The sequence below is a fragment of the Pantherophis guttatus genome, chromosome 4 (genome assembly GCF_059756535.1).
Source record: "Pantherophis guttatus breed Tessera chromosome 4, ASM5975653v1, whole genome shotgun sequence".
Lineage (NCBI taxonomy): Eukaryota > Metazoa > Chordata > Lepidosauria > Squamata > Colubridae > Pantherophis > Pantherophis guttatus.
Window position 1 is genome coordinate 130,481,681 of NC_142066.1, and position 26,424 is coordinate 130,508,104.

Sequence of the window (26,424 nt, forward strand, 5' to 3'; positions counted from 1 at the left end):
CAAAGACAAACCACTGGTGTTAATTTCAGGAATCAAAAATGGAATAAAAGGTCAACTGCTAATCAACCTTAATTTAACTGCTGCACCCACAACAGAATATCAACTAAGCATCTTATGCCCACCACCAAAATCAAACAAAAATCAGCATTTTTTAAAAAATGAAAACACACAATATTAGCTGTTAGGTACTAAATTGGATGCACCAACAAGCCACCGGAAAAGAAGCAAACCAATCAGAAGACACCTCTTGCTTATTGTTGATTACTATTGCAGATTTTTAGAAAGCAGCTGGAGTTGTGATTTCTCATACTAAAGTACCTTTCGTGAAGATGATCGTATTGAAGGAAGGAATTCAACATCAGCATTGCTTTCTTCCACCACTATGGATTCTTTGGGTGAGAAAAAGCCTGGGCCAGGAGGTCTCTCCGCCTGGCCTGTGGTTTCAAAAACTGACTTTGGACTCATCTCACTAATGGTGCTCTCTAGCTGTTTGATAGTTTGTTCCAGGCTGTCTAGAGTTCTGTATGTGTTCTTCCTGATTTCTTCAGTTCTAGATGCCTGGACAACTGTCTTTGATTCTGATTTTTCAGAAGTGTTAACAGATTGAGAACTAGGTATTTCAAATCTTTTTGCTTCTTTATGTTGTTTTACGGTGCCATCTTCCTCTTCTTCTTCATACACAACAACTTGTAACGTTTTCTTGCCTGTTTTAGTTCCTGTGCGGATAGCCTGAGTGAGAGCAGCTAATTGCTTTTTAGGAAACTTAAATTTAAATTTCTTCTTAGCATCAGGAACATCCAACTTTGATTCTGACCCATAAATGTAACTGGATTTCTGATGCTCCTTTTTGTCCATCTCCTGTCCTTCAGACTGTAGAACTTGGGTTGATGAATTAGAGGAAATTTGTTGTTTGAATTTCTCAGTAACCTGCATCCTATTTGCCTCAGTGACATCTTCATAGTAAGCATCATCAGGTGTATCAAATTCTTCATTTTCTTCCTCTATTTTTTCTTCAGTCATCATTTTTTCCAACTCTTCATCACATTCCTCAAATATTGTTGAAAGTCTTTTGTAAGCTGATCTGATATCCATTGGTTCATCAAAAATAATGATGACTGGTTTTTTGTCCAAGCAAACCACTGGTTCTTCATCTTTAACAGTTTCAAGCATGCTTGGTTGAGATGGTGTTTCTTTCTTGGAATCAATGTTCACAGTCTGTACAGCATTTCCCTTCCTGTTCACTATGTCGTGAACTTCTCCACCTGATAGAAACTGAACAGCTGTTCTAGTAATCATGAAGCCAACATTCTCTGATTGTGAACTCTCCTCATCTGGAATACTAGCTGGTGACTCTACTTCATCAGTATCATTTAAGGTGATGTTCTTAGATGCTTTATGCTTTAGTGCGACTTGATTATAGGCACTAACTGACCTTCCCTGTTCTTGTGTTGATGGAGAAACTAATGACGTTTCTTGGGTGCATGAATCTGTCTGTTCAACAAGAGGTACCTTTGCATCTTCCAGGAGGTCTTTTGGGGATGTGCTATGATCCGTCTCTCTCACTACAACATAACTTGGTTTTTGTCTTCCAATCTCTGCTTCTAAATCTTGTATTTCTTCAGGACATCTCTTTCTTTCGTTTTCTAACATACTAGAGAAGTCTGTGTTTGGTTTAAAAAATTTTTTGTTGGCATAATCCTTGTTTTCCAAAAGCAACTCTGGCCTAAAGGCAGAGTTTTCAGGTATGCTGAAAACACCTGAGATCATGACTTCTGTTCTCCCTTCAGTCTTGTCCTTGGGATGGTCACTATCTTTTGTGGCCTCCCCATCAACCTAGGGGGGGAAGAGTTGCATTACTTAGGTTTTTGCTTTTGTTTTAGTTCAGGACTATTATTTGACATTCAGTCCCCTCTTATGGAGATTTTATCTGATGTTATCCAAATCAGTGGTATATCATCAGATAGTATATGTATGCCCCTCTTTACATCAATACACAGCCATTTCCATGGTCTTCAGTTGATTTCAGTATCTCTTCATAGCATAACTTCAAATTGTGAACAACATATGACATATAAGTACAAATATTTTGCAGACAATGTGAATGTTAGATGGAGCTGGTCTTTTAAAGGCTCTCCAAATTGTGAAATACTTTGCCCGCAAGTAAATCACGAGAGATTCAAAGAATTCCATTCCAAATATTCTAATATGTAACTGTTCTCCTAGCTTAAAAAAACATAAGTTATACCACTATATTAGAATGTGTGGTCCAAGAATTACTTATGGGAATTGTTTTTTCACCCAAGTTTAATTTTTAAATGTTTTCTCAACTTCTGTGATAAAACATAAATTTTTAGAGAGTAAACAAGCCCTGGACTTATTTGACAGAAAAGGATTTACAAAAAAGTGGCAGAGCAAATTTTATTCCAACCTTCCTGACAAATTAACCTACAATTAAATTCAAGATAAGGTTGTGGGAGGAGCTATCAAGAAAGAGAAACAGATCCTGCCATATAGATGAAATGTGATGCCAAGTGAAACTGGATTATTCTACTGTATTTGTCCAATATAACCTTGTATTTGGATAGCAAGACAACCTCTCTTAGCCCTCTAATCCTTGCATTCTTAAATTGCAGCTTTTGCTATTGGCATAAATACTCCTACAGTAACTACAAATTCTGCAGAGGACAAATGATTCCTATTTCATCAATCATTCAAATATTAAGAAGAATTGCATCAAACTTCACTTTTAAAGAATGCAACATTGAATGCAGGGACTGAAAATGCAAGTGGCTGCTCTTAGTTTTGCTAATCTTTCAGGTGCCCCATATGGTTAAAAGAGGGTATGAAAATTTGAGATCAATTCGGAAGACCAACCAGCAAACCAAAGATCTTTAGAAAATACAGTGGTATAAAAATAGAGGTGGTCCTTGACTTACAACAGTTTGTTTATTGACCGTTCGAAGTTACAACAGCACTGAAAAGTGACTTATGACCATTTTTCACACTTATGACCATTGCAGCATCCCCATAGTCACGTGATTTACATTTGAATGCTCAATAACTGGTTCATAGTTATGACAGTTGCAGTGTCCTGAGGTCATGTAATCATATTTTGCGACCTTCTGACTAGTAAAGTCAATGGGGAAGCCAGATTCTCTTAACAACCATGTTACTAATTTGGCAACTGCAGTGATTCACTTAACAAACGTGGCAAGAAAAGTTGTAAAATGGGGCAAAACTCTCTTAACAAATTTCTCACTTAGCAACATAAACTCTGGGCTCAATTGTGGTTGTAAATCGAGGACTACCTGAATTAGTTTAGTTTAGTTTTAACCATTCAGTCATATTCAACTCTTGGTGACTTTATAGGCAAGTGGTCTGCATGTTACCCTGTCAAGCACAGCTTCTTTCAGTTGTTGGATGTTCAGCTATAAAAATATAATAACCCAATAAAGAAAGGGATGACAAATATAGACTATAGTGTGGTCTGTCATATTAGAAATTTAATTCAGCAACTATTTGGATTGAATTAAAAAATTCTATACAGATCACAATTATGATATCAAATTATGATGTTGAAATGTTAAATATACAGCCATTACTAAATTTAAATATACTATTTAATATACTATTATTGCCTTGGCACTCTAAAGCTCTTGTAGGTATAAATAGTGTTTTTTTTAGTGCAGAGGACGATTTTACCAAAAACAAGATGGAAAGAGAACTGTCAGCAAATAAAAGGGAGTTTTAAGTTTGCTATTACCATGCAGAGATAGTGTGTTAGCATTCAGTTCATGCAGACTAAACCGCAGTAAAAGAAGAAGAAAAAGCATCAAAGCTGTAGGTGTACTGCTGGGGGGGGGGGGGGGGGAAGCAACAGCTGCACTTCAGGGGCCAGAAATTAATCCTGGACAACTTTATTATTAAACATTAATTTTAAGTAGCAGAATTATTCCTGTTGAATTATTTCTGTTCTCTGACTTACTTTTCTTTCTACTAACATTTCATTACCAAGGTAGGTAACATCATCAGGGCATACTGAAATGCAGTTTACTGGTTGTTTCGATGAGTAGTTTGTCTATAGCTAATGATGCTGCCTATTCTGTCATGACATGTTTACTGAAGAGAAGCAAGTTCAGAGACAATCAGGGATCCAATGAGCAACAAGATTATCCTCTATGACAGGGGCAGGGAATGATGGCTCTTCTATGACTTGTGGACTTCAATTCCCAGAATTCCTGAGCCAACCATGCTTAAAGTCATAAAGGGGTCATCATTCCTGACCTCTGTTCTATGAGAATGATCCCTGTTGTTGGGACACAAGTGATGCCTTTATCTGTTATAGGTTCTCAGGCATTCTTTGTGTGACATCTTCCTCAGGATCTCCCCTAGCATTGCCACATAAACCCCATTTCTTAGCATCTGCTATTTTGTACATACTGGCTAAAGGGATGAAAGAAGATGCTTTATCAAACCTGGTTTTCAATAATGCACTTTTTCCTGTTTGAGGAGCCCCATGAACATGTCTGCACTGGTAATCTTTGCTATAAATAAGAATGTGACTCTATCAATGGGGGAAAAGGAATTGAAATTAACTCTTGAGTTGAATTTTCCATTGGATGCTGTCTTTTCATTGCTTCAAACTGCCTCACGATTATTAAGCACCTATTCTTATAAGGTCAATGACTACTTATTCAGTTGAACCTTAAAATGATTTTAGTGTCAACTTTAAGACACCTCCACTCATTTTTATAACTAGATTTGTGCATTTTGCCTTCTGTTCCAGTTTCCAGTTTGAGTTGTGTTTTAGCTGTGTAATTGTTTTAAATTCTATCCTTTTTAATATGCAAAGTTTTTAAAGAGTCACTACAGAATTTTGTTATTGTGAAGTTAAAAATTGCTAGTAATGTCTAGTAAATGCTTTTACATTATTCCCTGCCCCACTATTTATGAATATGTAAGCTACAAATTAAAAAATAAACCTATGACAGCAAGACCTGAAAAAGGAATTAATATTGTGTAATCCACTTAATAAATAAATATGTTAAATTCAAACTGTAGATTTTTTCATTATGAAGAGACAAGGAAACAAAAACAGTTTTTGCTGTGCAATTTTATACAATTTTATCATAACGAGGCTTGCTACCAGAATGATATATAAATGTTTGTAAATCTGGATTATTCGCTAAAGCATGACATTAAAACAGACAACTTTCATTTAATTTTTTTAAATTTATGTTCTCCTATTGTAATTCATAATTGATTCTGAAAGGACATTTATGAATTTGATTCTGATTATCCATTCCTGTTCTCAAGAAGAGTCCAGTAGACTCTGTTTATTAACAGATGTATTCTGTTTATTAATTCTCTTTCGTCCAAGGTAAATCATAAATGAAAACAGCCATCAAGACACACAGAATTAACCTGATATAAGGTTAGTTTGGAAGGATGGGAAGAAGGTAAGGCTAAGAGATTGTAGTAGAGTTCAAATGACCCTGTTACCTTCTTCTCCTTAGGATGCGTTAAGGCCACAGACCTCGCATCTTTTATGTGTGTATCATTTCTGGACTGTTCAGCATGATTGTTTGAGTTTATATCCATGTAAGAACACTTCTGGAAGGCCTAGAGGATTAAAATAGGGCAGGTTATTAATAAACATTTCCCAACCCTGAGCCAATTCTTTCTTTGTAGGGAAATCATGTATACACTTTCCTGAATCAATTGATAAATTTTGTATGTGAGCCTTAAGAATCAGCCTCATCAATCAGATCAAGAAAAACAGGTTAATAATCTGTGTATGATAAATAAACACTGAAAAATCTTTTCCCATGAAATATAACAAAAAGGTGGAATTTAGCTAGTTCAGATAGTGCTTGTTTAGGGACAACAATTGGGACCAGCAATTTGCTCTTTAACAAAGCAGTAACAAAGCAAAACTGTGTGCTTAACTATCGTATTTCAGCTTGCTGCAAAGATCATAAATACAAGGATTGATTGTAAAGTTACATTTTCATCACTGTTTAACTGTGAATGGTTGCTTTATGAGGCAATTTCTAAAGAAGGACTATTTCTACCTTTGATCTATAAAAAGATTCAAAAACTAAAACTACAGCCATTTTTTTTCCTCCTTCAAAAGTAGTTTAAGGACCATGATAAAAAAAAAAATAACTTTCTGGTTTAAGAAAAACTCTTTAGACTAAAATTTCCTTTGCTTTGCTGATTTGTTCTATTTCAATTATGGTCCAGTCCTTTATGTTTCCATTAGTTAGCATCAATGAGTGCAAAATGGCTACAAATGGCTCCATTTTCTAGGCCTCAGCCTTCTGCTTTAATTGATTAATACTGATAAAAAACTAAACAATTATTTCTCTATACCAATGACTTTACCTTTAAGATACGTGACTTCAACTCCCAGAATTCCCCAGATACACTGAAGTCAAGCATATTAAAGCTGTTAAGGTTGATAAGTATTGCTCTATAGCATTCAGCTTGAATCCTCTGAATAGATTGGACTGAAAATTCATTTACCCTTGCAGCCAGTGTGAAACAGTAATGGAAGTTGGAGTTCAGTGAATGTAGAAGACATCAGATAGTGGAAGTCTTCTCTAGAAAAGTTAGGCTTCACCTCCTACCTTAACATGAGCTTATACTGTACTTACAAGTAACAATAACAATATAGCTTTGTTTACACAAGGTGGATATTTTTGGAGAGGGAGGTAGAAGGGGAGTCAGGATAGAGTGCCTCACAATCACTATAGCGGCAACATATTCCTAAAGACTGCCTATACAACCTAACTGATTTAATCTAAATCAGATTCAGATTTTTAATCTAAAAATGCCCAACCCTTATCACATCATTCTCAAAATTTTATGCAAGAACTTTGGTGCTTCTCCAAATCTTTGAATTTCTCATGCACCATCTAAGATGATAATAGTATTTGCACATAAGATAATAATGTGAAACTGCTGAAATTGTATGATTTGGGGTGGGATAATCATTTTGCAAGATTGCATTAATGATACTAGAAAATGTTGGCAACTCCCGGCCTATAGGCATTATTACATTGGCAACTGAAGCCTTGTTAAAGAACTATACAATCATCTACTTGTTAAGATGGCTGGTGATACTGAGGTCTAAGATAGAGACTAGTTTAATTATGAATATTTGTCTTTTATTGACTATAAAAGGAAAAGTAACTGCAAAGATTGTCTGGTTTTAAAAGTGCAATCAATTAAAAAAAAAACCTATAGTATACAGTTCAGCAAATGTCCATTTCAACAATTTTCATTGGAAGAATTAGAATGCAATTCAATTTTCGGCAATTAATGCTTTCCATAAAAATAGCTTCTACTTTATAACAATCAGTTTGTTTTGGTAAACCTTTAATACTGAATTATTTTTCCCTTGGCTCCTAATCCGTTTTAAAATTCAAGTCCCTGGAATTCATATCAAATCTTTGGTACCTTTACATTGTGACAAATAAAATCCTTAACAATATCCAGATTAACTTCCCTTCCTCTGAATTAAGTTGCAATGGTTCAATTTGGTTCTAATTTGGTTTAATTTAGAACCAAAAACTATATTTAAAATCTAAAAAAAGATGTTTAAATGAGAAAAATTTAGGAAGAATTTATGTTAATCCCAATCACTTACTTTGGTGACCAATATCTAAATATGAATCATGGAACTGGGAACATGATTGTCTGGCAGAATTGCTTATACCTAGCCTAGTTGTACTTCAAATTCCCTCTCATCATTGCAGGGAAACTTCTGCATTCTATTGTACTGCCTTCTAGGTTCCCTTAGAAAAGATACATGCTACTTTAGGCAAATTGATAAACTCAATCTCTTACCTGTAGTTCTGCCATTATTTTATCACCTTCTTCTTCTTCTTCCTCTTCATCCTTCATTGATGTGCTGGCTGATTGAAGAGAGACATTTTTTTCTGGGAACAGTTTGGACGATGCTGCTTGAACCGAATCTTCACTGCTTTCCTAAATTGCATGATAACAAGAAAGGAGAAGGTTACAATTCATCTGATTTATATACTGCTCACATAATCATTTCAATGTTTTTAGTTGGTGTTCTGGAGAAATCAATCCCATCCTCCTAGGGCAGGGCATCCCCTATTATCAAATCCGGATAGGAGGCACATTGTTGGGGCCCTTCTAAGCCTGCTTCCTATTGGATTTCGTTCATTTTTGCACCATGGTTGCCTATAAGCAAAGCTGTCAATGCATGATGCAGCATAAGTTTGTTTTTCCACTCAATGTATCCCATAGCCAGATGCAGACATGGAGGCTGAGAAGAAGCAACTGGCCATGATCACCCAGATGGCTTTCCTGCTTAATGGAGGACTAGAGTCTTAACCGCTATGCCATATTGGCCTTTTTGGATTTTACACATACATATAGTCCTTGACCTATGACTGTAATGGAGCCTCCCTATTATGTTTGCAAGTCATGATCATAAAGCTGTGTGACTGACCCAATTTTATGACTTTTTTTTACAGTGGTTATTAAGTGAATCACCATGGTTAAGTGAAACAGCATTCATTAAGCAAATGCTGCAATAAAGGGGATCCATGATTTGTTGTGTGTTTTTGTGAAAGACTGGAGTTTTTGGCAAAAATGTTGTAAATTGCGATCAGGTGATTGCAGGATGCCACAAATCGGTTACCAAACATCCAAGATGCAGTCACATGATTGCAATGTGTTTGAGACCGTCGAAACTTTGGAACTGAGACATAAGTACTGTGTTTCCCCAAAAATAAGACCCTGTCTTATATTTTTTTGAACGCTGAAATAAGTGCTTAGCCTTATTGCCATGTGCTCAAAAGCCCGATTGGGCTTATTATCAGGGGATGTCTTATTTTCGGGGAAACAGGGTATCTTTTTTGAGGGGGTGTTTCATAACTTTGAATCATTACTAAGCAACCAGTTGTAAGTCTAGGACTACCTGTATTTGACTAAAACATTTTCAGGTACTTTGATTTTCTTATTTTAGTTTGAAACTAACAGATGATTAAAGGAAAATATGCTGAAACCATTTTGATGGAACTGCTCTGATTCATTTTGTCCTTTTGTATAAGATGAGCTTTTCCAAGGTGCAAATACTTTCTTAAATATACATAGAAATGAAGCAGTATGAGTGAGATTGTATATTGGTAAGGCAGCAGAAAGGTTAAGTCCCATGTGCTGGGAATAACCTGCTGGTTAATGGTTATAATTATGGTGGGGATGGCACTTCCCTGTACAGTACTAACAACCCCACCTATTAAATAAAAAAATTAAATATGGTTTTAAATCTTATTTTTAAATTTCTTGCCTCTTAAATCATACCTCCCCTCCTCCCAATACTTAATTCAAAGTGATGTAAAAATAAGCTAGATACTATCTTGTCCCAAAATGTTTCCTGTTTTGGACATCTGAGGTGCCTCCATCATCAAACCTTGGAGATAGTGTTATCTTTTCTGGCTGTATAACTGACTTCACTCAGTCTTGTGCTTAATCCAGATCCTAGCACATAGCTTCGCCGTGGAGGTGGAGGAGGTGGAGACTTCACTGCCTTTTCCAGCTCCTGTTCTGTTTTGGGACTATCTTCTGAAAAATCAAAGATTATCTCCAATGAAGTGGTTAAATACAGTCTATTGCAAGATAGACTCTTGCTTCAAGTTTAGAATTATGTAATCCATCTTTTTTTTTCTACATCTGATAGGCAAGATAGAAATCTAAACAAAGGAAATTTGCTAATTGCTTTTGGTGAAATATTTTTTTTTTACGTTGATGTAGGCCAGCAGCAAACAAAAACTAAACAAGATGGAAGAGTAAAAATTTGTATTGTAGCATTTTCATTCTAGTTAATGTTGACAAGATCCACAAACATTTAGCTGAATTAGAGCTGACTGATATAAGAACTGTACAATATTAAGGATCTATCTGTGATATCTGCAGAATTGGGTGAAAAAAAGGCCAAGTGGTGGCCATACTGGTGCATCACGTGTAAAAAGCAGGAGGAATTTTGATTACATCATCACTGCCATCATGTTAACTTTTTTGTGTACACCCCTATCCTTGTCCCTTTGCTTTCCTTTTCTCCCTCTCCTACTGTGTCTAATTCAGACTCTAAAACTGAGGGCAAGAACTCCTGCTTTAATTCATTTTTTTCTGATAGTGAGTCACAGGTGTTTCCTACGGACGGAGAAATAAATTTTAATTACCAGATACTGGTGCTGCATCAGCTTTGGGTGAGACAGTTGCTTGTGAAGGTATATCAAGGTTTGGGATTGACTTCATAATGTTTGCTTGTGCTTCTTCTAGGAGTTTTTCAAATTCCTGCCCATCGTAGTGATCCAGATTCTGCCTTTTCTCTTCCCATTTTTTCTCTGCTTTCTGTAAAGAAAGACAGAAATTCCCGATCATATTTTGAATTCTGCATTGCATGAAGCAAACAGGGAGGGTGCTCTGAATTCTCCTGCTATCTCTGCATATGCTGGCCATGGGGTAAAATGCTCTGCACCTGACAGGAGATACTGTTCAAAAAGATGGTTCAATCAGACCCCTTTGATGTTGCATTAGACAGTGCTGTGTGCCAGCTTCCCAAGAAAGAGAAGGCTACAAACAGGTGACCTTTGTGAAGTATGACACTGGTACAGGTGGCTGACAACCAATGTTTAGTGGGTGAAGTCCTCACTAGGATTTGAATCACAGGGAACAAACTCAGGCAGAGTTGTGTGTCGTTTCCCTATAAGGGCTTTGACACTAATGCTCAATATTGACTAATATCCATTGCTCTTGGATATATATTTTTTATATATTTTACACAAAATATCATATACTAGAAAAAGATGCATGCATACAATCTCAACTAATGTGACATATATGGGAAATATGGACATAAAATACATGTGAAAAATGTTTGTATAGAAATGAGTACATTAGGACTAAAAAGATAAATTATCTTTAGAGTTGATCTCAACCGTTAGTGGCTTCATGGACATGTTTTCTTGGCAACAAAGGTTTTTTTAAAGAAAGCAGCATATAACTCAGGGGTGAAATGCTCCCGGTTTGGACCGGATCGCCTGATCCAGTAGCAATGGTGGCAGGTGATTCGGAGAACCAGTAGCAAAAATCCCTGCGCCCACTCCCATGCCCAGCTGAGCCGCGCGATCATCAGAAGCTTTTTTTTTTTTTTACTTTTAAAAGCATTTTTTCTACAACCTCTTCGGCCAAAGAGGTTGTAGAAAAAATGCTTTTAAAAGGTAAAAAAAGCCTCTGACAATCCCAGCTGAGCAGCGGGATCGTCAGAGGCTTTTTTTTTTTACTTTTAAAAGCAGTGCTTTTAAAAGTAAAAAAGAAGATTGCATGCCACAGCTGATCACCCCGCCTCGCAGGCTGTTCTACTTACTGCATGTCTCCTTTTGGCCTGCACTGCGCGCCCGCACCTCACATTTGGTGTGTGGTGCGTGCTGCGCAAGCGCAGCCAGCCAACCGGTAGTAAACCAGTTCAGATTTCACCATTGGTATAACTGTATTTAAAAACATGCAAAAGAAAGCTGCACACCAAAACAAACCACTTTTTGCATTTTAAAAAAAAAAACATTTTTGAAACAAAAATGAATAAATATCATATGGATACTGTATATTCTAGTAGAGAGATTCCAAACGTTGAGTACATCAGGTTTAAGATCATTTATAATTATCATAATTATCAAGCCCAGAATTAATATTATTAATATTGTAATATTAATATTATGCAGCTCTCTGCTTTGAAATGCACAGAATACCTCAATTGAGAGAGCTCTGTTCCTGGTACTGGCATTGTGAAGTTCTTCAATAAAAAGACTTTGCATGTTGTTGTTCACAATAACAGGGGGTGAATGAGGCACCTGTATTTGCTGGGTATTAATTGTGGTCGTTGTTGTTGATTCCATGTAGGTTGGAGAGCTTGATGTAGTTGTAGCTGGCCCTGGGCTATTGGTCAGAGGAGAATTTGGGACTTGACTGACCAATGTGAATGAATGCTGTGACTGATGGGTGACCACTGGAGAGCTTTGTGCATGATGCACTGTCACAGTGGAGATGGGAATCATTTCAGATTTAACAGACATTTCGGCAGGGAATTCAGCAACATTCTGCTTCAGATGTTGGCTGTTGGTAGTTTCTTCTTGATTTTTCAGAACTTCTGCTGCAGTGGCCTTCTCCATTGCATGATATTGGGCAGCTTGTGATGGATCCACACCTTTGAGCAAACTATCTGTAACATGCCTGGAAAAAAGAGGTTGACAACCTGTGAAGTATAGTTAGCAGTCTCTCAATGTTCTTTCAAAAAAGGCTCCCTCTGATTATGCCTGTCTGTCTAGCTAGTTATCATCTAACTAGCAGTAGCAATAGCACTTAGACTTATATACCGCTTCACAGTGCTTTACAGCACTCTCTAAGCAGTTTACAGAGTCAGCATATTGCCCCCAGCAATCTGGGTCCTCATTTTACCCATCTTGGAAGGATGGAAGACTGAGTCAACCATGAACCTGGTGGGATTTGAACTGCCAAATTGCAGGCAGCCAGTAGTCAGCAGAAGTAGCCTACAGTACTGCATTCTAATCACTGCACCACCAAGGCTCATCAAACTAGCTACCTTGTGTAAAGCCATTTAATTCCCTTCCCCTCCCCACTAAAAATTAACCATGTGGATTATAAAAATTCAATGTATTTTTCAAATTAGTGCCTTCCAGGTATGTTGGATTGCTGCTTCCATGTCATGGCTTTTACAGCTCTTGGCTAAACCAAGGATGGACAATTTTTTCGGGAGCCTAAAGCTGCATTTTTTAAAAAAAGAAATTGTCTGAGGACGGTGGTGATCATGGCCATAAAAGAGGGTGTGGGATTAACATCTTCTACCTCTTCCGCAACCCAGATATGGTATTGATATGTTTAAGAAAGCCCAGTGAACAATTGATGCATCTATTTTCTTTTTTACTATAGGGGGAATAAAAACCATAAAAACAAGCCTGAATGTAATCTTCAAATTGTCTAATCCTCAGCTCTGTGGCTAGATATTTTCAACAAACTGATTTAACAAATGTCTTTTTTTTTTTTAGTGGCAAAATATATCCAAACTATCTCACAAGCTGATCCCTTTGTTAAAGGTCCTGAAGAGAAAAAAACCTTTTATTTTGCAAGAAATATTTCACAATGTTTAAAAAAACAATGTCCTAACTCAATGAAGGGTTATTCTGAGAGGTGAGTTCAAATGTGAAGATTAACTCAGGTTTGTGGGCTGAACCTTCAATATCTTTTTATAAAGAAACTAGCTTTTGCTTACCCTGCATCACCATCTCCGCCCTTCAAGGCTGAAAATTGGGAGGTTAGTGTTTAAAGCAGGGGTTTCCAACCTTGGCAACTTTAAGCCTGGAGGACTTCAAGTTGAAGGCTTAAAATTGCTAAGGTTGGAGACCCCTGGTTTAAAGGAAGGAAAAAGAGCAAGCAGAACCTGCTCATCAGTATCATCAACCTGTTCATCAACTTGGGATCAAATTATCTTTCTGAAATTATGTTCCCTGCAATGAACTCTGACCAGCTTGTAAAAACCAAATCTTATTCAAGTAGGTTGAAAACATAAGGTATTGTTAGGTGTAAAAACAAATTTCCAATATACAATAACAATATCTTCTAGTTTCAGGATCATCATACAATTTGTTTATTTTTATTTCTGGGCTTTGGATAGGCTGATCACAAAGATCAGCCCCTCTTCCCCTTAACGGAAGAGTTAAGGATCCAGCTAGTTGGATGAGGATGTGGTAGGAAGTTCAAACTCTTAGCAGCCTGATGTAAGGATCTTTTACTGGGATGTTTGTGAGATTTTAAATGGGTCCTTAACTAGGCTGTTATGCCTTCTTTTTTTTTTTTCTAATTTCCCACCTGAGGCACCATTAACAACAAAATCTAACAGAGGCCAGTATGAATTTACATTATGGCTGCCATATTCTGAGTGGAAGTATCCAGATCCTCAGCACATGGGATCAAAGAGGAGTTTCTACGTGACTTTGTTGCAATTAGCGAGCAGAGTTTTTCACCCTAGATAAAGTAGCCTTAAATAATATATTAAGCATTTCTGTTGGGTTAATTAATCCCTTAGGGGCAATAAAAATAGTTAAGAACTGGATAGCATCAACTGGGCTGATCCTGACCAATTAAATTCATGAGAAGGAAGCAATACAGCTTCCTTAAATAAAACTGATTTTACCTTTCTAAGTCACACCAACACTAACTAAATGTTTGCAAAAAAGGGTTCTGCTTCGGGATTGGTTATAGGATCATACAAATTTCTTATTTTCCTAGACTTTTAATTTTTGTATATAAGGGAAAATTGTAATAGGACAGATTGTGAAAATGTTCAGTCTTTCTGGAGTATAAGTGATGAATATGTTGGATGTATGAATGGCATAAACTTCAACAGGTTGGAGTATCTTAAACAAGTATCACCTCCGGAGTGTGGTCAGGATCTCTGTCATGCTCCGGACTCTCTTCAGTAAAAGATCTAGTTTATGTGGTTCTTCTTTTAAAAATCTCACGGCCTCCACCTCAATACGGAGAATGGCTCTCATTTTATTCTGCAGTGTTGGAAATTCACCTGTAGAAATAAGAGTCCATGAACCACTTCTGAAATGCAAGATGGACTAAGTTCCCATTTCATACTGAAGTTGCCACTTTGCCAAACTTAGTTGTGGAATAAATTATAAACCAATTGGTTTCAGTCATCAAATACAGATAGTGAATCATACTATTTTAGTTTAGTATATGTTCATACAGTATTGTCTAGTGGTTAGCATACTGGACTGGGACCAGAAGTAGCCAAGTTCAAGCCCATTCAACATGACAGTCATTAGATCATTTTAGTTTACTTATTCTTTTTCAGACTAAAGGCTTTCAAAAGAATGTGGCAAGGATTAAAATGAGGGATGACCTCACGTTATTTCTTTATTTGAGCTATTTAGAGGCGAGGTAGCATATGTAGATAGAAAAGCAATAAAACAACTACAATGTTTGTAGTTTGGCTTACTATCTTGATCCAGCCAATGTTAGAGGCATGGGGTTATTACTCAAATAGTAAAAGAAAAGGGTAGGAGAGGGAGAATCCAGCTTTTGAATCTGCATCTTCATGTGCAAGCACTGGGTAGAAAAATATCGGTTTTGGGTGAGAAGAGGGCACAGACCACCATTCAGATGTCTGATAAATTCAGTGTTACTTTATCTTACAAATTATCTAGCAAACAACTCTTACTTTAGTAGAGTATATAAAGAGCTTTTTTTTTAACTCTTGAAGAAAAAAAATACTGTGAAAGGAGTGAGGAGGGGAGTAATTAAAAACAGCATTACTTCAGTTTAAATCATATCAGAATCCAAGAGAGAGCTATTCACATGTATACATACAGTAGATACACAAGCATGCACTGAGGCTTTTCTAGCTGGAATGAGAAATCAATATGCAGTAAACAGTATCAACCTGGAGCAGGTAGGACTACTAGGATGACCTATTTCTTAACCTTGCTGGGGAATTCTGGGAGTTGAAGTCCACACGTCTTAAAGTTGTCAAGGTTAGGAGAAACAGGTTGCCAACTCCAGTTCATCATCCTATCTTAAATTTCCTAACACAGAAGTAGGTCTTGAGCTTTCCTCACCTTAATCCACCCTCAAAATTAACTCAGTTCTAAGATCCATGTCCCAGTCCTAGGCACATGGACTTTGGACCTAAGTCCCACTGACCTCACTGAAACTTACTTCCAATGCACTTGGTGAAAAATGGAGCATAAGAAGAACCTAGGCAATGTTAGTTAGATACTTAAATCAAAGGGGAAAAAACCTAAAGGCACCTTTGAGGGTGGCAACTGCCTCTCCAACTTGCCGCAAGAGGAAAGCTCCATCTTCAACATCTTTCAGTGTTACTGTTCTGTTAGATGTCAAAGATTCCTTCTTCAGATCTTCAACAAATCTTTCTAGCTCACTGGAAAAGTAGAAGAATTGAATTGGATGTGAGGACATCTTAACAGACTGATAAAAGACCCATTCTCAGAAATTGGAATGTTTCTAGTTTCCATTCTTAAGTTAGAAATTCTTGTTTCTATGTCAGAATATTGCATTAAAATATTTTGTACCCTCCCTATTTTTCATATGTTTTGGATTTTATCTTCTATACTTCTGAGGCAGCATTGTCAAAGGTGGAGAACTACAGGAGTTGAAATCCAATATTCTGGACAATATCAGATTGGAGTATACTGATATAAATAAAGCCAGAGAAAGTCGTAATTAATACTTTAATGTCATATACTGTATATTTACTCTATTATCATGTATCCCCAACTTCATCAGGAATCAAGTTCAGCTCAGCTCCTTACCTTTCAGCCCTGCTACAGTTTGTACAACTGATTACCACATAGGCATTTACGGATACCTAAACTTATGAATTGCTGATAAACTCTTTCATCGAAGATACTGCACTGACCAAGGAAAAAAATGTGTATTTTAAACTAGACCGTGACTTGGATGACAACAACAACAACAAAAAAGAAATCTGGGGAAGACCACTGACTTGAGAGAATTATACATAATTCTACGGCTGTCAGAATAATTGAACAATTATTGTTCAAAAGTAAAGTTTTAATGGAAACAGAACCAAAAAGCAAAGATGTAGTCTAAACAACAACCACTGGATGGCAGCAAGTGACCAACACTTTTCCACCTTCCAGGATGGCATCATTAAATAACTGGTGTTTGGGTGTCTACATGTATGTCTTGTCTGGAGCTCAATAAATGAAATTTAAAACTACAAAATAGAAACATAAATTGATCACACGAGGTGGGTCTGTATATGATACTGAAGGTAACTAATCTAGTTTCACTTGTGTGTGAAAGTAGGTACAAGATTCTTTAACTGATCCAGTTAAACATATTGTGTGTTCAAGCATCCATGAATCATTCCTCATCATTTAGCTCAGGAATTCAGCCTTTCTGAAGCTGTGGATTGTCCTATAGCACCCGCAATTCAGTCCTTTGCTGGGAGAAAGGAAAATTCTACCTTGAATTATGTTTGATTCCTGATGACTCCCTAGGACTAGGTGATTCCATATAGTTTCTGGGCAACAGGGTGTCAGCGTTGCCTTCTTTTACAAATTTCCAGACTCGTCTGCTGGTCTGGAGTTTCCTGGTTCTCTCTTACCAATGCTAACTTAATTTGACTCCACTCATTTTTTTAATGTAGTCAACATGAGAGTTGTGCTAACCAAACAAAATGTTTACTTTTTGTTACATAACGAATTAATTATTTGTTTAAATAACGAATAAATAACTTAAATTTAATTAAAATGTAATTAATTAAAGAGCTATGATTACTCTTTCTGAGTTTAATAATTTCTTCCTCTGTCCTATTAAAAATTGCATTATGGTAGTTATTTGGAAGAGGCTTTAGGGAATACATCCAAAGCTCTAAGTCAGAATTTGTCAATGTGTGGACTTCATCTCCCAGAATTCCCCAGCCAGCATTAACCCAGCATTGAAGTCCAAACATCTTAAAGTTGCCAAGTTTGAGAAACACTTCTCTAAGTGGTGGCCTGCAACTCTTGGATGATAAAACTATAGAATCTGCTTGTTTTTAAAGAGGAATTCAATATTAACAAGTTGTTGAGGTGCACAGGGATGGACAGGGAGGAAAAACTGTGGCATTATCTCTGAAATTTAAGCAGTCCATTTTTGCTGCATTTAGGGCACTGGAATATCTTTTTGAGATTGACTTGGAGAACAGTCATGTTGCTTTCAAGAATGTAAAAAAAAAACTAGTGAATGAACTTCATTGCTCAAGTCATGGGCTTTTATGGGCAGCTTAAATTGAATTAATCCATCTGAAATACAAGAGGATTTAAACCTCTTAAATATGCACATTCCAGTATATATATATTTATTTGTTCTAGAGAGCTTGTTAAGGGGTAAACTGGATTCATGAAAAATTAATTTTACTTTCTTTCAAAGGAAATGATATGAAACATGTGAACTCTAAGATAGTTAAACAGTAGAGTACCAGACTTTCACAAAACTGAAGAGAAAAAAATGGTTGGTTAATAGCTATTACTCTTGGTTAGCTATCTGAATCATTTACTCTTCCAGTTCAAGTTCAGTTATAATATTGTGCTATCTCCATTATTAATGTTACTATTACTTAATTGGTGCACTGAGGGACAATAATGTTCCAATATTATTATTTTTAATGCAGATGTTCCCGCAACACAAAACAAAAGCAGAAGACAGAGTGATGAGAGAAGAGAAAAAAAGAGAGAAATATTAGTTGACATGAAAAGCCAACCAAACAAAACTCTATGAAGAAATGGAGATTTCACATAGCAATTAAAGTTTTTCAAGTTTTTTTCAGGCAAGAGCAGGTACAACTTGTTTTCTTTCTTTTTGGCAGTCAAAGATTGCAGTGGGCAAAACAATGCTGGGATTAAATCACTGAAATGACAGCTAGGATTTCCAAGACTCCAGGAGTTCTTTTTCTCTACCTTCCCACTTTTTGGAAAAGAAAAAGAACCAAAATGTTGTTTTTCAGAGATTTGCAGCCAAATTCCTGAAGTTTTTTGATGACACAAGAAGATTTAGGGTCCCAACCTTTACAGATTTTGGATTACTGTCCAAAGCTTTATAAATATCTTTCTGACTTAGATATATGTCCCATTCGCTTATATGTAAAATTAATTTTAAGAACTTTCTTTAATTTGAGTACCCCAGACATAGGCACCAACAATTCCCATAATCCCCTCTCTGACACTGGAATATTGTGAGAAGTATGGAGAATACATTCAAGAAGACCTTGTAGCAGTTGTCACAGGTTCAGAAAGGACCCAGATTCCAGAACAGAGAACTAATACAAACCAAAATTTAGAAGTTCTGTGTCTCCTGGCTAAAGTTAGGTTTTAGCTTTGATTTTAGAAGAGGAGATGTCATAATTCTCAATTATAGCTACAAATATATGTAGATTTAAACAGTTGGTAGCGTAACTCTAAATTGATTTCATGATTTTTCCAAACTGCTATCTATTTCAGTCAATTTATCTCAATATACAGGGCCTTCATTGTTGATAGCTCTAGAGCAGGGATGTCAAACCTGATCGCATCGCGGGCTGCATCGTGATGTATCTGGATTTTTTTTGCCCTTGTAGGGCTACGTTTGACATGCCTGCTCTAGTGTACATTTATGCCTACATCAACAGTTTCGAGCTCCTCTAGATAAATTTTATGGAATTAATTAATGGTTACAATGCTGAATCTAGACCAACAAAACCTTGGTTCCTATACACTCACAGGGCTCAAAACATGACCCTGGGCTAAATATTTTACTCAAACCAATTAATTTCACAGGGTTAGGGAAAATTCCGAATCCATCTTGAATTCTCAAAAACAAGAGAATCAGTGATTAATTGATATATCCCAACCAGTATATTTAGCGGGTAGCAGGATTGATAAACACAGTGGTTAGATAGTTTTGCAGCGTATTGAAGTGATGAATTCTCTTAGAATCTGTTTTGTATAATGTATTTACAATTATTCCAAGCCTATTTGTGGGCAGTATGGTAAGAATGGCAGCAACAGACATGCCTTAAAATAATTTTGGAATTAAAGAAACAGTTCAACACAGAGAACAACCTGTAAATCAGGAAGAATGGTACAAGCAATTACTTAAAGATTAACTAACAAAACATAGAGATGGAAAAATATTTAGTAGGAAAAATTATATATTTCAATGCAGTTTAATCAGTAAAGGTGATGACCTTGTTTGAAAAGTATTTCAGCTATTGAACCAGCCAATACCAAGAGATCAATAGATTATATTTAAAAACCTCTTGTCGGAAAGAGGTTTTTGCCAATGGCAGTTATTTAGTAAGTTTGTAGAACTTACCTCCAACATCTTCCGTCCATACATGTTTAGGTTTGTTAGTATTTTATTTGTTTTAATTATGAATGCTCTCATGTCTCTAAATTTCTCAATTTCTCAACAACCATGGGAAATTGGTTAAGAATGAGCTGCTTGCCCAAGGCCACCTAATTAATTTCATTTATAATATTTTTCCCTACATCCAAAAACAAGCTTGGAACCTCTGTAACACTCTGATTCATATCCTAGTAAAAGCTGTAAGTAATATAGACTGATGGCCTGCATGCATATACATGTAATAAAAAGAGCAAAATACACAGTGGTCAAAATTCATTGGAAAATATCTGAAAAAAGTGTGTTTATTGTGCAACTTCCCACCTACATGTGAAGTTTTATAGTGGAATATCATTTCATAAAGTCTTACTTCTTCTCTTAGGCTAATGAGCAAAAATTAATCCTCTGCTTGCTGAGACAGAAGAAAATCCCCCAATTTCAATAAAGTTCATTCTCAAACTTGCATAGAACTTCAACCTAGCAAGATTTCTAAAAACATATATTTCATTATGGCGTACAAAAGTTTTTTTTTTCTGCAGTTGGATGGAAAAGAGATAGCTTTTATTTCCCCCCCCCCAAAGCAGAAAAAATATCTTTTATGAACGGAAGCCAGAATTCTTGAATTTCCCTTAATGGCAATACTAGCTGGCTGGATGTAGGTGACCCCTCTTTAATACCAAGTCAAAGCTGTCTGTGGATGGCTTTTATTTTAGCTTCACCTCTCCCACTGTAGGATGCTATAGTTTTTCCAGCTTCTCACACTTCCATTCCACCTCCAGGAAGTACAGGAACTCTTCTAAAAGAGGCAACCAGTCTTTTCAGAGGCAAGTAACCGTTGTAGACTGATGGAGAAAGGGGAAATAGCTCCCTCAAAACTATCACTCAGTATGTGCCCATTCAAAGCTTCTGTAGAAAGCAAGTCTTAAACTAGGAAAAAATCTCCTTTGAACAGAGATGCAATGGAGGAATAATTGAAACAATGGATCACATTATTCTGTATTGCCTTCTCTATGCAGGTGCTCATCAGGAATTATGATCTATATTCTTTACTAAATATCCTGCCCTCCTGAATTGTGTTACTTTAAATTGTTATTATCCAATATTTTATTTCTTTGACCACAGTTGTTTTCTAGTTTATATAGCATAACATAGTGTTTTCTCTAATCCTTTTCAGATATTTTAGAACAATTATGTTTTTCTTTATGTTAACTGTGATTTTTGTGTCTTATCCACTGATATATGACAGAATAAAGAATGATTGAGTGATTGAAGCAAGACTTAAAAACAGAATCTTTTTTTCCCCTCCCCAAAGGCTGAAAAAGAATTAGGGAAATTGAAGCAGAATGTACAGCTAATAAATATACAAAATAAATAAATAAATAAATAAATAACTTGAGTCTAAGCAAAGGGGGAAAATAGACTGAAAATGCTTTCCTTTCCAGATTTCATTGTACTCTCTCATTTCTGTGAGAGGCTGATGAAATAATAACTAATTCCCGTCAAGAGTTTGCTTTCACTTACCATAAACTCTTCATAATCCTTTCTGTCTCAAGGAGATACTTCTGCCTTTCTTGCTCCACCAGGTGGCGATGGCGCTGCACAGGGTCTTCCAATCTTTTTGCTCTTTCCATCACTTTGTGGTTGATCTCCAATTCTGCATTCCTCATCATGGCTTTTAGTGTATCCTGATTCTGCAGCTGTTACATAAAAAAAAAAGTGTCAATTTGTCCTGCCTAACATCCATCCTATTTCAACATATTCCATTGCTCAGAAGCGGGTTTGCATAAACAATATTGCAGCTGAATACACTTAAAAAAGAAAGGGTCCTATCAAAGCTTACACATGAAAAAAATCAGGGGAAGCAGAAATGAGTATGAATGCTATTAATATATAAAATATAAATCTAGGTTCAGCAGAATATTGATTAAAAAGACTAATATTAGTGGGTTTTTAAAAGGATTTTTAAAATAATTTTTTGTTGAATAAGCTGTGGATACAATATCTTTAGCTTTATATGCAAAACAGTCTAGGACAGTGATGGCTAACCTTTTTGCCGTCATGTGCCAAAAGCGGGGGGGAGCATGGGGGTCACGCACGCGCATGCCCACACCCATAATTCAATGTCCCCTGCACCCTGACCCCCCCATGCATGCATGCATGACTCTCCCCCCACGTGCTCCTCCCACTTTTTGCATGCAACAGCAAAAAGGCTACTGGTGGGCCTGGAAGGCCCATTTTTTGCCCTCCCCAGGCTCCAGAGGCTTTCTTGGAGCCTATGGAGAGTGAAAACGGCCTTCCCCACTCCCCCAGAGGCCCTCCAGAGGCTGGAAATGGCTGGTTTCCCAACTTCCGATGGGCCCAGAAGGCCCATAAATCAGCTGGTCGGCGCACGTATGCGCGCTAGAGCTGAGCTAGGGCAGTACTTGCGTGCCCACAGATATGGCTCCACGTGCCACCTGTGACACGTGTGCCATAGGTTTGCCATCACGGGTCTAGGATGTTATATCTATTACATTCTGGTGTGTTGGGCAACAGTTTTCTACAATTCAATTTTAGGCACAGATACAAATAAGCATCCAAAAAGATTTTACTCTACAACACAAAGCAGCTCCTCTTCCTGAAAATGGCACAAATGGGTAGTTTGTTTTGATAGATCAGGCATTCAATTGGGTGATGAATATGAAAAAAGCAATAAAAAACCCACAAATAAAATCCAAACACTGGAGGCAGATTCAGAAAGGATCCAACAAAAAATGTGTGAAGAAGCGAGAGAGAGAGCATGCATTTGATTTTAGTTTACCTATTGGTCAAAAAAGTCAAAATGGAAGCCACAACCATGTAATCAAGGTCTTGCTCCTTTTAATGTGCATCGTGGTCTTCCATTCCCTCTATGGTAAGCTCTTGACAGTTTCAGAACATAGTAATGTTGTCTAAGGTCAGCTCCGTGACAGTTTGTGTAGTGATTAAGGTGCTGGTCTAGAAACTAGGAGACTTATGAGTTCTAGTTCCTTTTTAGGTTTGAAAGCTGGCTGGGTGATTTTGACTCAATTATTCATTCTCTCTTAGCCCAACTCACCTCACAGGTTGATATTGTGGGGAAAATAGAAGGAAGAAGGGCAATTATGTATGCTTGCCACTTTCAGATAGTTATTAAGTTATAAAGGCAGGATAAAAAATTAATAATAATAATAATAATAATTTGATGGGGCTCAAGTAAGTATCAAATGAGCTTTGCATCTTCCATTTTTCCTAATATCTCTATACAGAAGCCCCAAATAGAAACATCAGGGCCTCCTATCAGATAGTGATGACACAGATTCTGGGTGGGTATGAAGAAAAAGCCAGTGGGGATCACACAGGTTTAACTTGTTTTTTTTTAATCTGCAACATTTGTATATATTTAGGTGAAATTTGTGAACAAAGAGAATATATTATGAAGAATTCAAGTAAGCATAGGCTGTTTTGAGATTTCGAACTGAAATGAAGAGATTGTACAGTTTTCAATTATCTAAGAAGGAAGGAAGCAAGGATTACAGTGGATCATATGGGTAAATTTCAGATTAACCAAGTACAGCATTGTATCTAATGTTGTTTCTGTCTCCTTCCTCCTTTTCACTGTTTCATTGCAGACCATAGAACAGTGTTGGAGAATCTTTTCGGTACCGAGTGGCAAAACGGGAGCACACGCGCACAGGGGAGCACTGGAAACTAGAAGAGAAGCTCCCCGGCGCGAATGCGAGGGAGCGCCGGAAACCGGAAGAAAACCCCCAGCCTTTTCAGCCATTTTTCAGCAAAAAATGCCCACAGGAATGTATTGACTCACTTAGTGACTGCCATAGTTGCTTTACAACTACTGCAAAAAATATCATAAAATTGGATCAGTCACATGGATGCCTCAACTTATGACCGTCATCTTTTATGAAGAGAATTCTGGACCTCATTACAATCATAAGGTTTAAGCTTTCACTGATCAACTCATGAGTAGGTGTTTGTACTCTTAGAAGAGGCTTGTTATCATGTACCTGACTATGAAAGTCCTCTTTATTGCTTCTATTCTACTTTTGGATACCACTGTCAGATGCAACATTATTGATCTTCTCAGCCAATTACAGGTTGGCTAGAGAAAGAGAATTGGGAAAGCATTTAGTGATTTACCCTCTTTCTCATACAATGAATAGAGGCCAAGGTTTAATTATGCCACGCATTAACCTGATCACTGATCCAAACAATGATCTCACTATCGATAGGCAATTATGGCTTTTTGCATTTCTGCTTTTACGACCTCACCCTCCCTCCATGTCCACAAAACACTAAAGACCAAAAGATGAGATAAACAATCCCAGAACAAAACAAAAGGCCAATGCTTTGTACTCAAATGAAACCAACTGGTCATTAAGATGCTTTTAGCCCTTTTCCATAAATATTTACATGTTGTTTTCATTGTCATTTGGACAAAGAACAGAACAAACTATTCTTCCTTGCTTCTATTGTTTGTGATGAAGGATACTGAAAGCACATGTCCTTAGACTCAACCTTAGCTGCATATAGACACACACTTGTACATTATGAAGGATCGCTGAATAAATATCCTTACCATATTCATATGTATGGTAAGAGAGAGAAAAATGTGTTAACTTCAACATCTCTGAAGCAAAAAGGTATCTCAGATTCTTTTCCACACAGTTCACTGTATTCTTTAAAACATACACTTTAAGATGTCTGTGGAGGTTCTCAGTCATCCAGATCATGGTTGTCCCCAAGGTACTGTCTTTCAAAACGGCAACTGGACTTTTTGGTTTTGCTAGATGTTTGGCTTCTCACCCAAGAAGCTTCTTCATTTCTGACTGGTGCAGAATGGATGGGTGGATGGGTTCATTGAAGTCATGTGGTCGTTAGCCCTCTTTGACTGCATGACTGCAAGGAATATAAATCCTTCCATTCTCCACCATTCAGTCAGAAACGAAGAAGCTTCTTGGGTGAGAAGCCAAATGTCTTCCAGCAAAACAAGAAAGATCAGTTGCATTTTGAAAGAAAGCACCTTGGGGACATGTACTTTAAGATATTAATATATCTTAAATAAAATATGATCATTCTTGAATGTGAGTAACAACAAGAATTTAAATATTAAATTACTATAAATAACTCCTGGAAAGATCAGAACAAGAGCACCAACATAGACAATGACTCTAAATAAAACAAAAACTAATGTTTGTACAGCAATCCTAAAGTAAACACATTACTGAGCATAAATTAGTTCTGATTAAATAGTTCAACATGTGTTCTTTACAAAATTAATGATTTGGTTGTCATTCTCTTCAGATAAATGCGAAAAGCCAATCAAAAGAAACATCTTGTGGATTATTCAGACACTGTAGGAATTTGGGAATCTAGGAGCACTGCCCAGAGAGGTGGCAGTATAGGTAGCAATCTAGATGACCTTACAGAATACAGAATAACATAATTGAAAGGGATCTTGGAGGTCTTCTAGTCCATCCCCCCCACCCAAGCAGAATATACTATTCTGAACAAATGGCTGTCCAAAATCTTAAAAACCTCTAGTGATGGAGCATCCACTACTTCTGAAGGCAAGCTGTTCCGCTGATTAATTGTTCTCAATGTCAGGAAATTTCTCCTTAGTTCTAGGCTAGATTTCTCTTTTTGGTAAGTTTTCATACATTACTTCTTGTCTTGCCCTCAGGTGCTTTGGAGACTAAATTGCCCCACTTTTTGTTAGACCAGCCATCATACGTTTCAGCTTTTGGATCCCTAAATATTTCTATTGCCCTTCTCTGCACTCTTTCTAGAGTCTTTTTTTAATCTATTATGCTGTTTTCTATACTCTTTAGAAAGAGTCTCTCTTTCTATATTGTGGTGATAATAGATAAAAGAATTGGACACAGTATTCCAAGTGTGGTCTTTCGAAAACAGTATATAATGGTACTAATACTTCACTGATGTTGATACTATTCTGTTGATGAAGCTTAGGAGTACATTGGCTTTTTGGGAAGCTGCAGCACACTGCTGGCTCATATTTAAATGATTGTCCACTAGGACTCCTAGAGCCTGTTACAATATGAACTTGCCCTAATCAAAATAAAAACCAAAAGCAGACTTGCACAATATATTTTTTAAACACTGTACAATTTAACTCTTAGAAATCCTAAAAATATATACCTTATTTCTTAAAAAAATAGGCAACATTTTGATACTGTGATATAACAACATATGTTATCAAATGGGTGAGATGAATAAAGGGTAAACTTCAATTTTCACCAGTCAGTTGTATCTTTATCTTTTTAAAAGATTTATTCATAAGAATAACTAAGGCTTAGCTCCATCTTTATCAGGGGTGAAATGCTCCCGGATCGAACCAAATTGCCCGGTCCGGTAGCGATCTTGGCTGTTGGTTTGGCAATTCGGTAGTGATGGTGGAGCAAAGCTCCATTCACCCGT

The 26,424-nt window shown here is 36.8% G+C and overlaps 1 protein-coding gene and 1 long non-coding RNA gene across 33 annotated transcripts in view; one reads left to right on the forward strand and one right to left on the reverse strand.

Moving 5' to 3' along the window:
* KIAA1217 (KIAA1217 ortholog) overlaps window positions 1-26,424 on the reverse strand; it is a 450,644-nt gene that overhangs the window by 3,050 nt on the left and 421,170 nt on the right. For 19 of the 31 annotated variants that reach the window (XM_087892786.1, XM_087892787.1, XM_034402539.3 and 16 more), the window contains 9 exons: window positions 21,493-21,668; window positions 15,873-16,003; window positions 14,485-14,632; window positions 11,787-12,267; window positions 10,221-10,392; window positions 9,452-9,603; window positions 7,855-7,995; window positions 5,503-5,622; window positions 319-1,833 (listed from right to left, as the gene is read on the reverse strand). In XM_087892786.1, coding sequence (XP_087748912.1) covers window positions 319-1,833; window positions 5,503-5,622; window positions 7,855-7,995; window positions 9,452-9,603; window positions 10,221-10,392; window positions 11,787-12,267; window positions 14,485-14,632; window positions 15,873-16,003; window positions 21,493-21,668 — 3,036 coding nt within the window. The remainder of the gene's footprint in view (window positions 1-318; window positions 1,834-5,502; window positions 5,623-7,854; window positions 7,996-9,451; window positions 9,604-10,220; window positions 10,393-11,786; window positions 12,268-14,484; window positions 14,633-15,872; window positions 16,004-21,492; window positions 21,669-26,424) is intronic. The other 12 variants (XM_087892782.1, XM_087892793.1, XM_087892797.1 and 9 more) reach the window with 5 other exon arrangements.
* Window positions 1,829-24,001, forward strand: LOC117655258 (uncharacterized). Of its 2 annotated transcripts, none has more exons than XR_004588612.3 (3): window positions 1,829-4,534; window positions 18,263-18,428; window positions 23,601-24,001. It is a non-coding gene; the product is annotated as an uncharacterized LOC117655258 (long non-coding RNA). The 2 variants fall into 2 exon arrangements; XR_015734061.1 differs by lacking the exon at window positions 1,829-4,534 and adding an exon at window positions 12,263-13,242.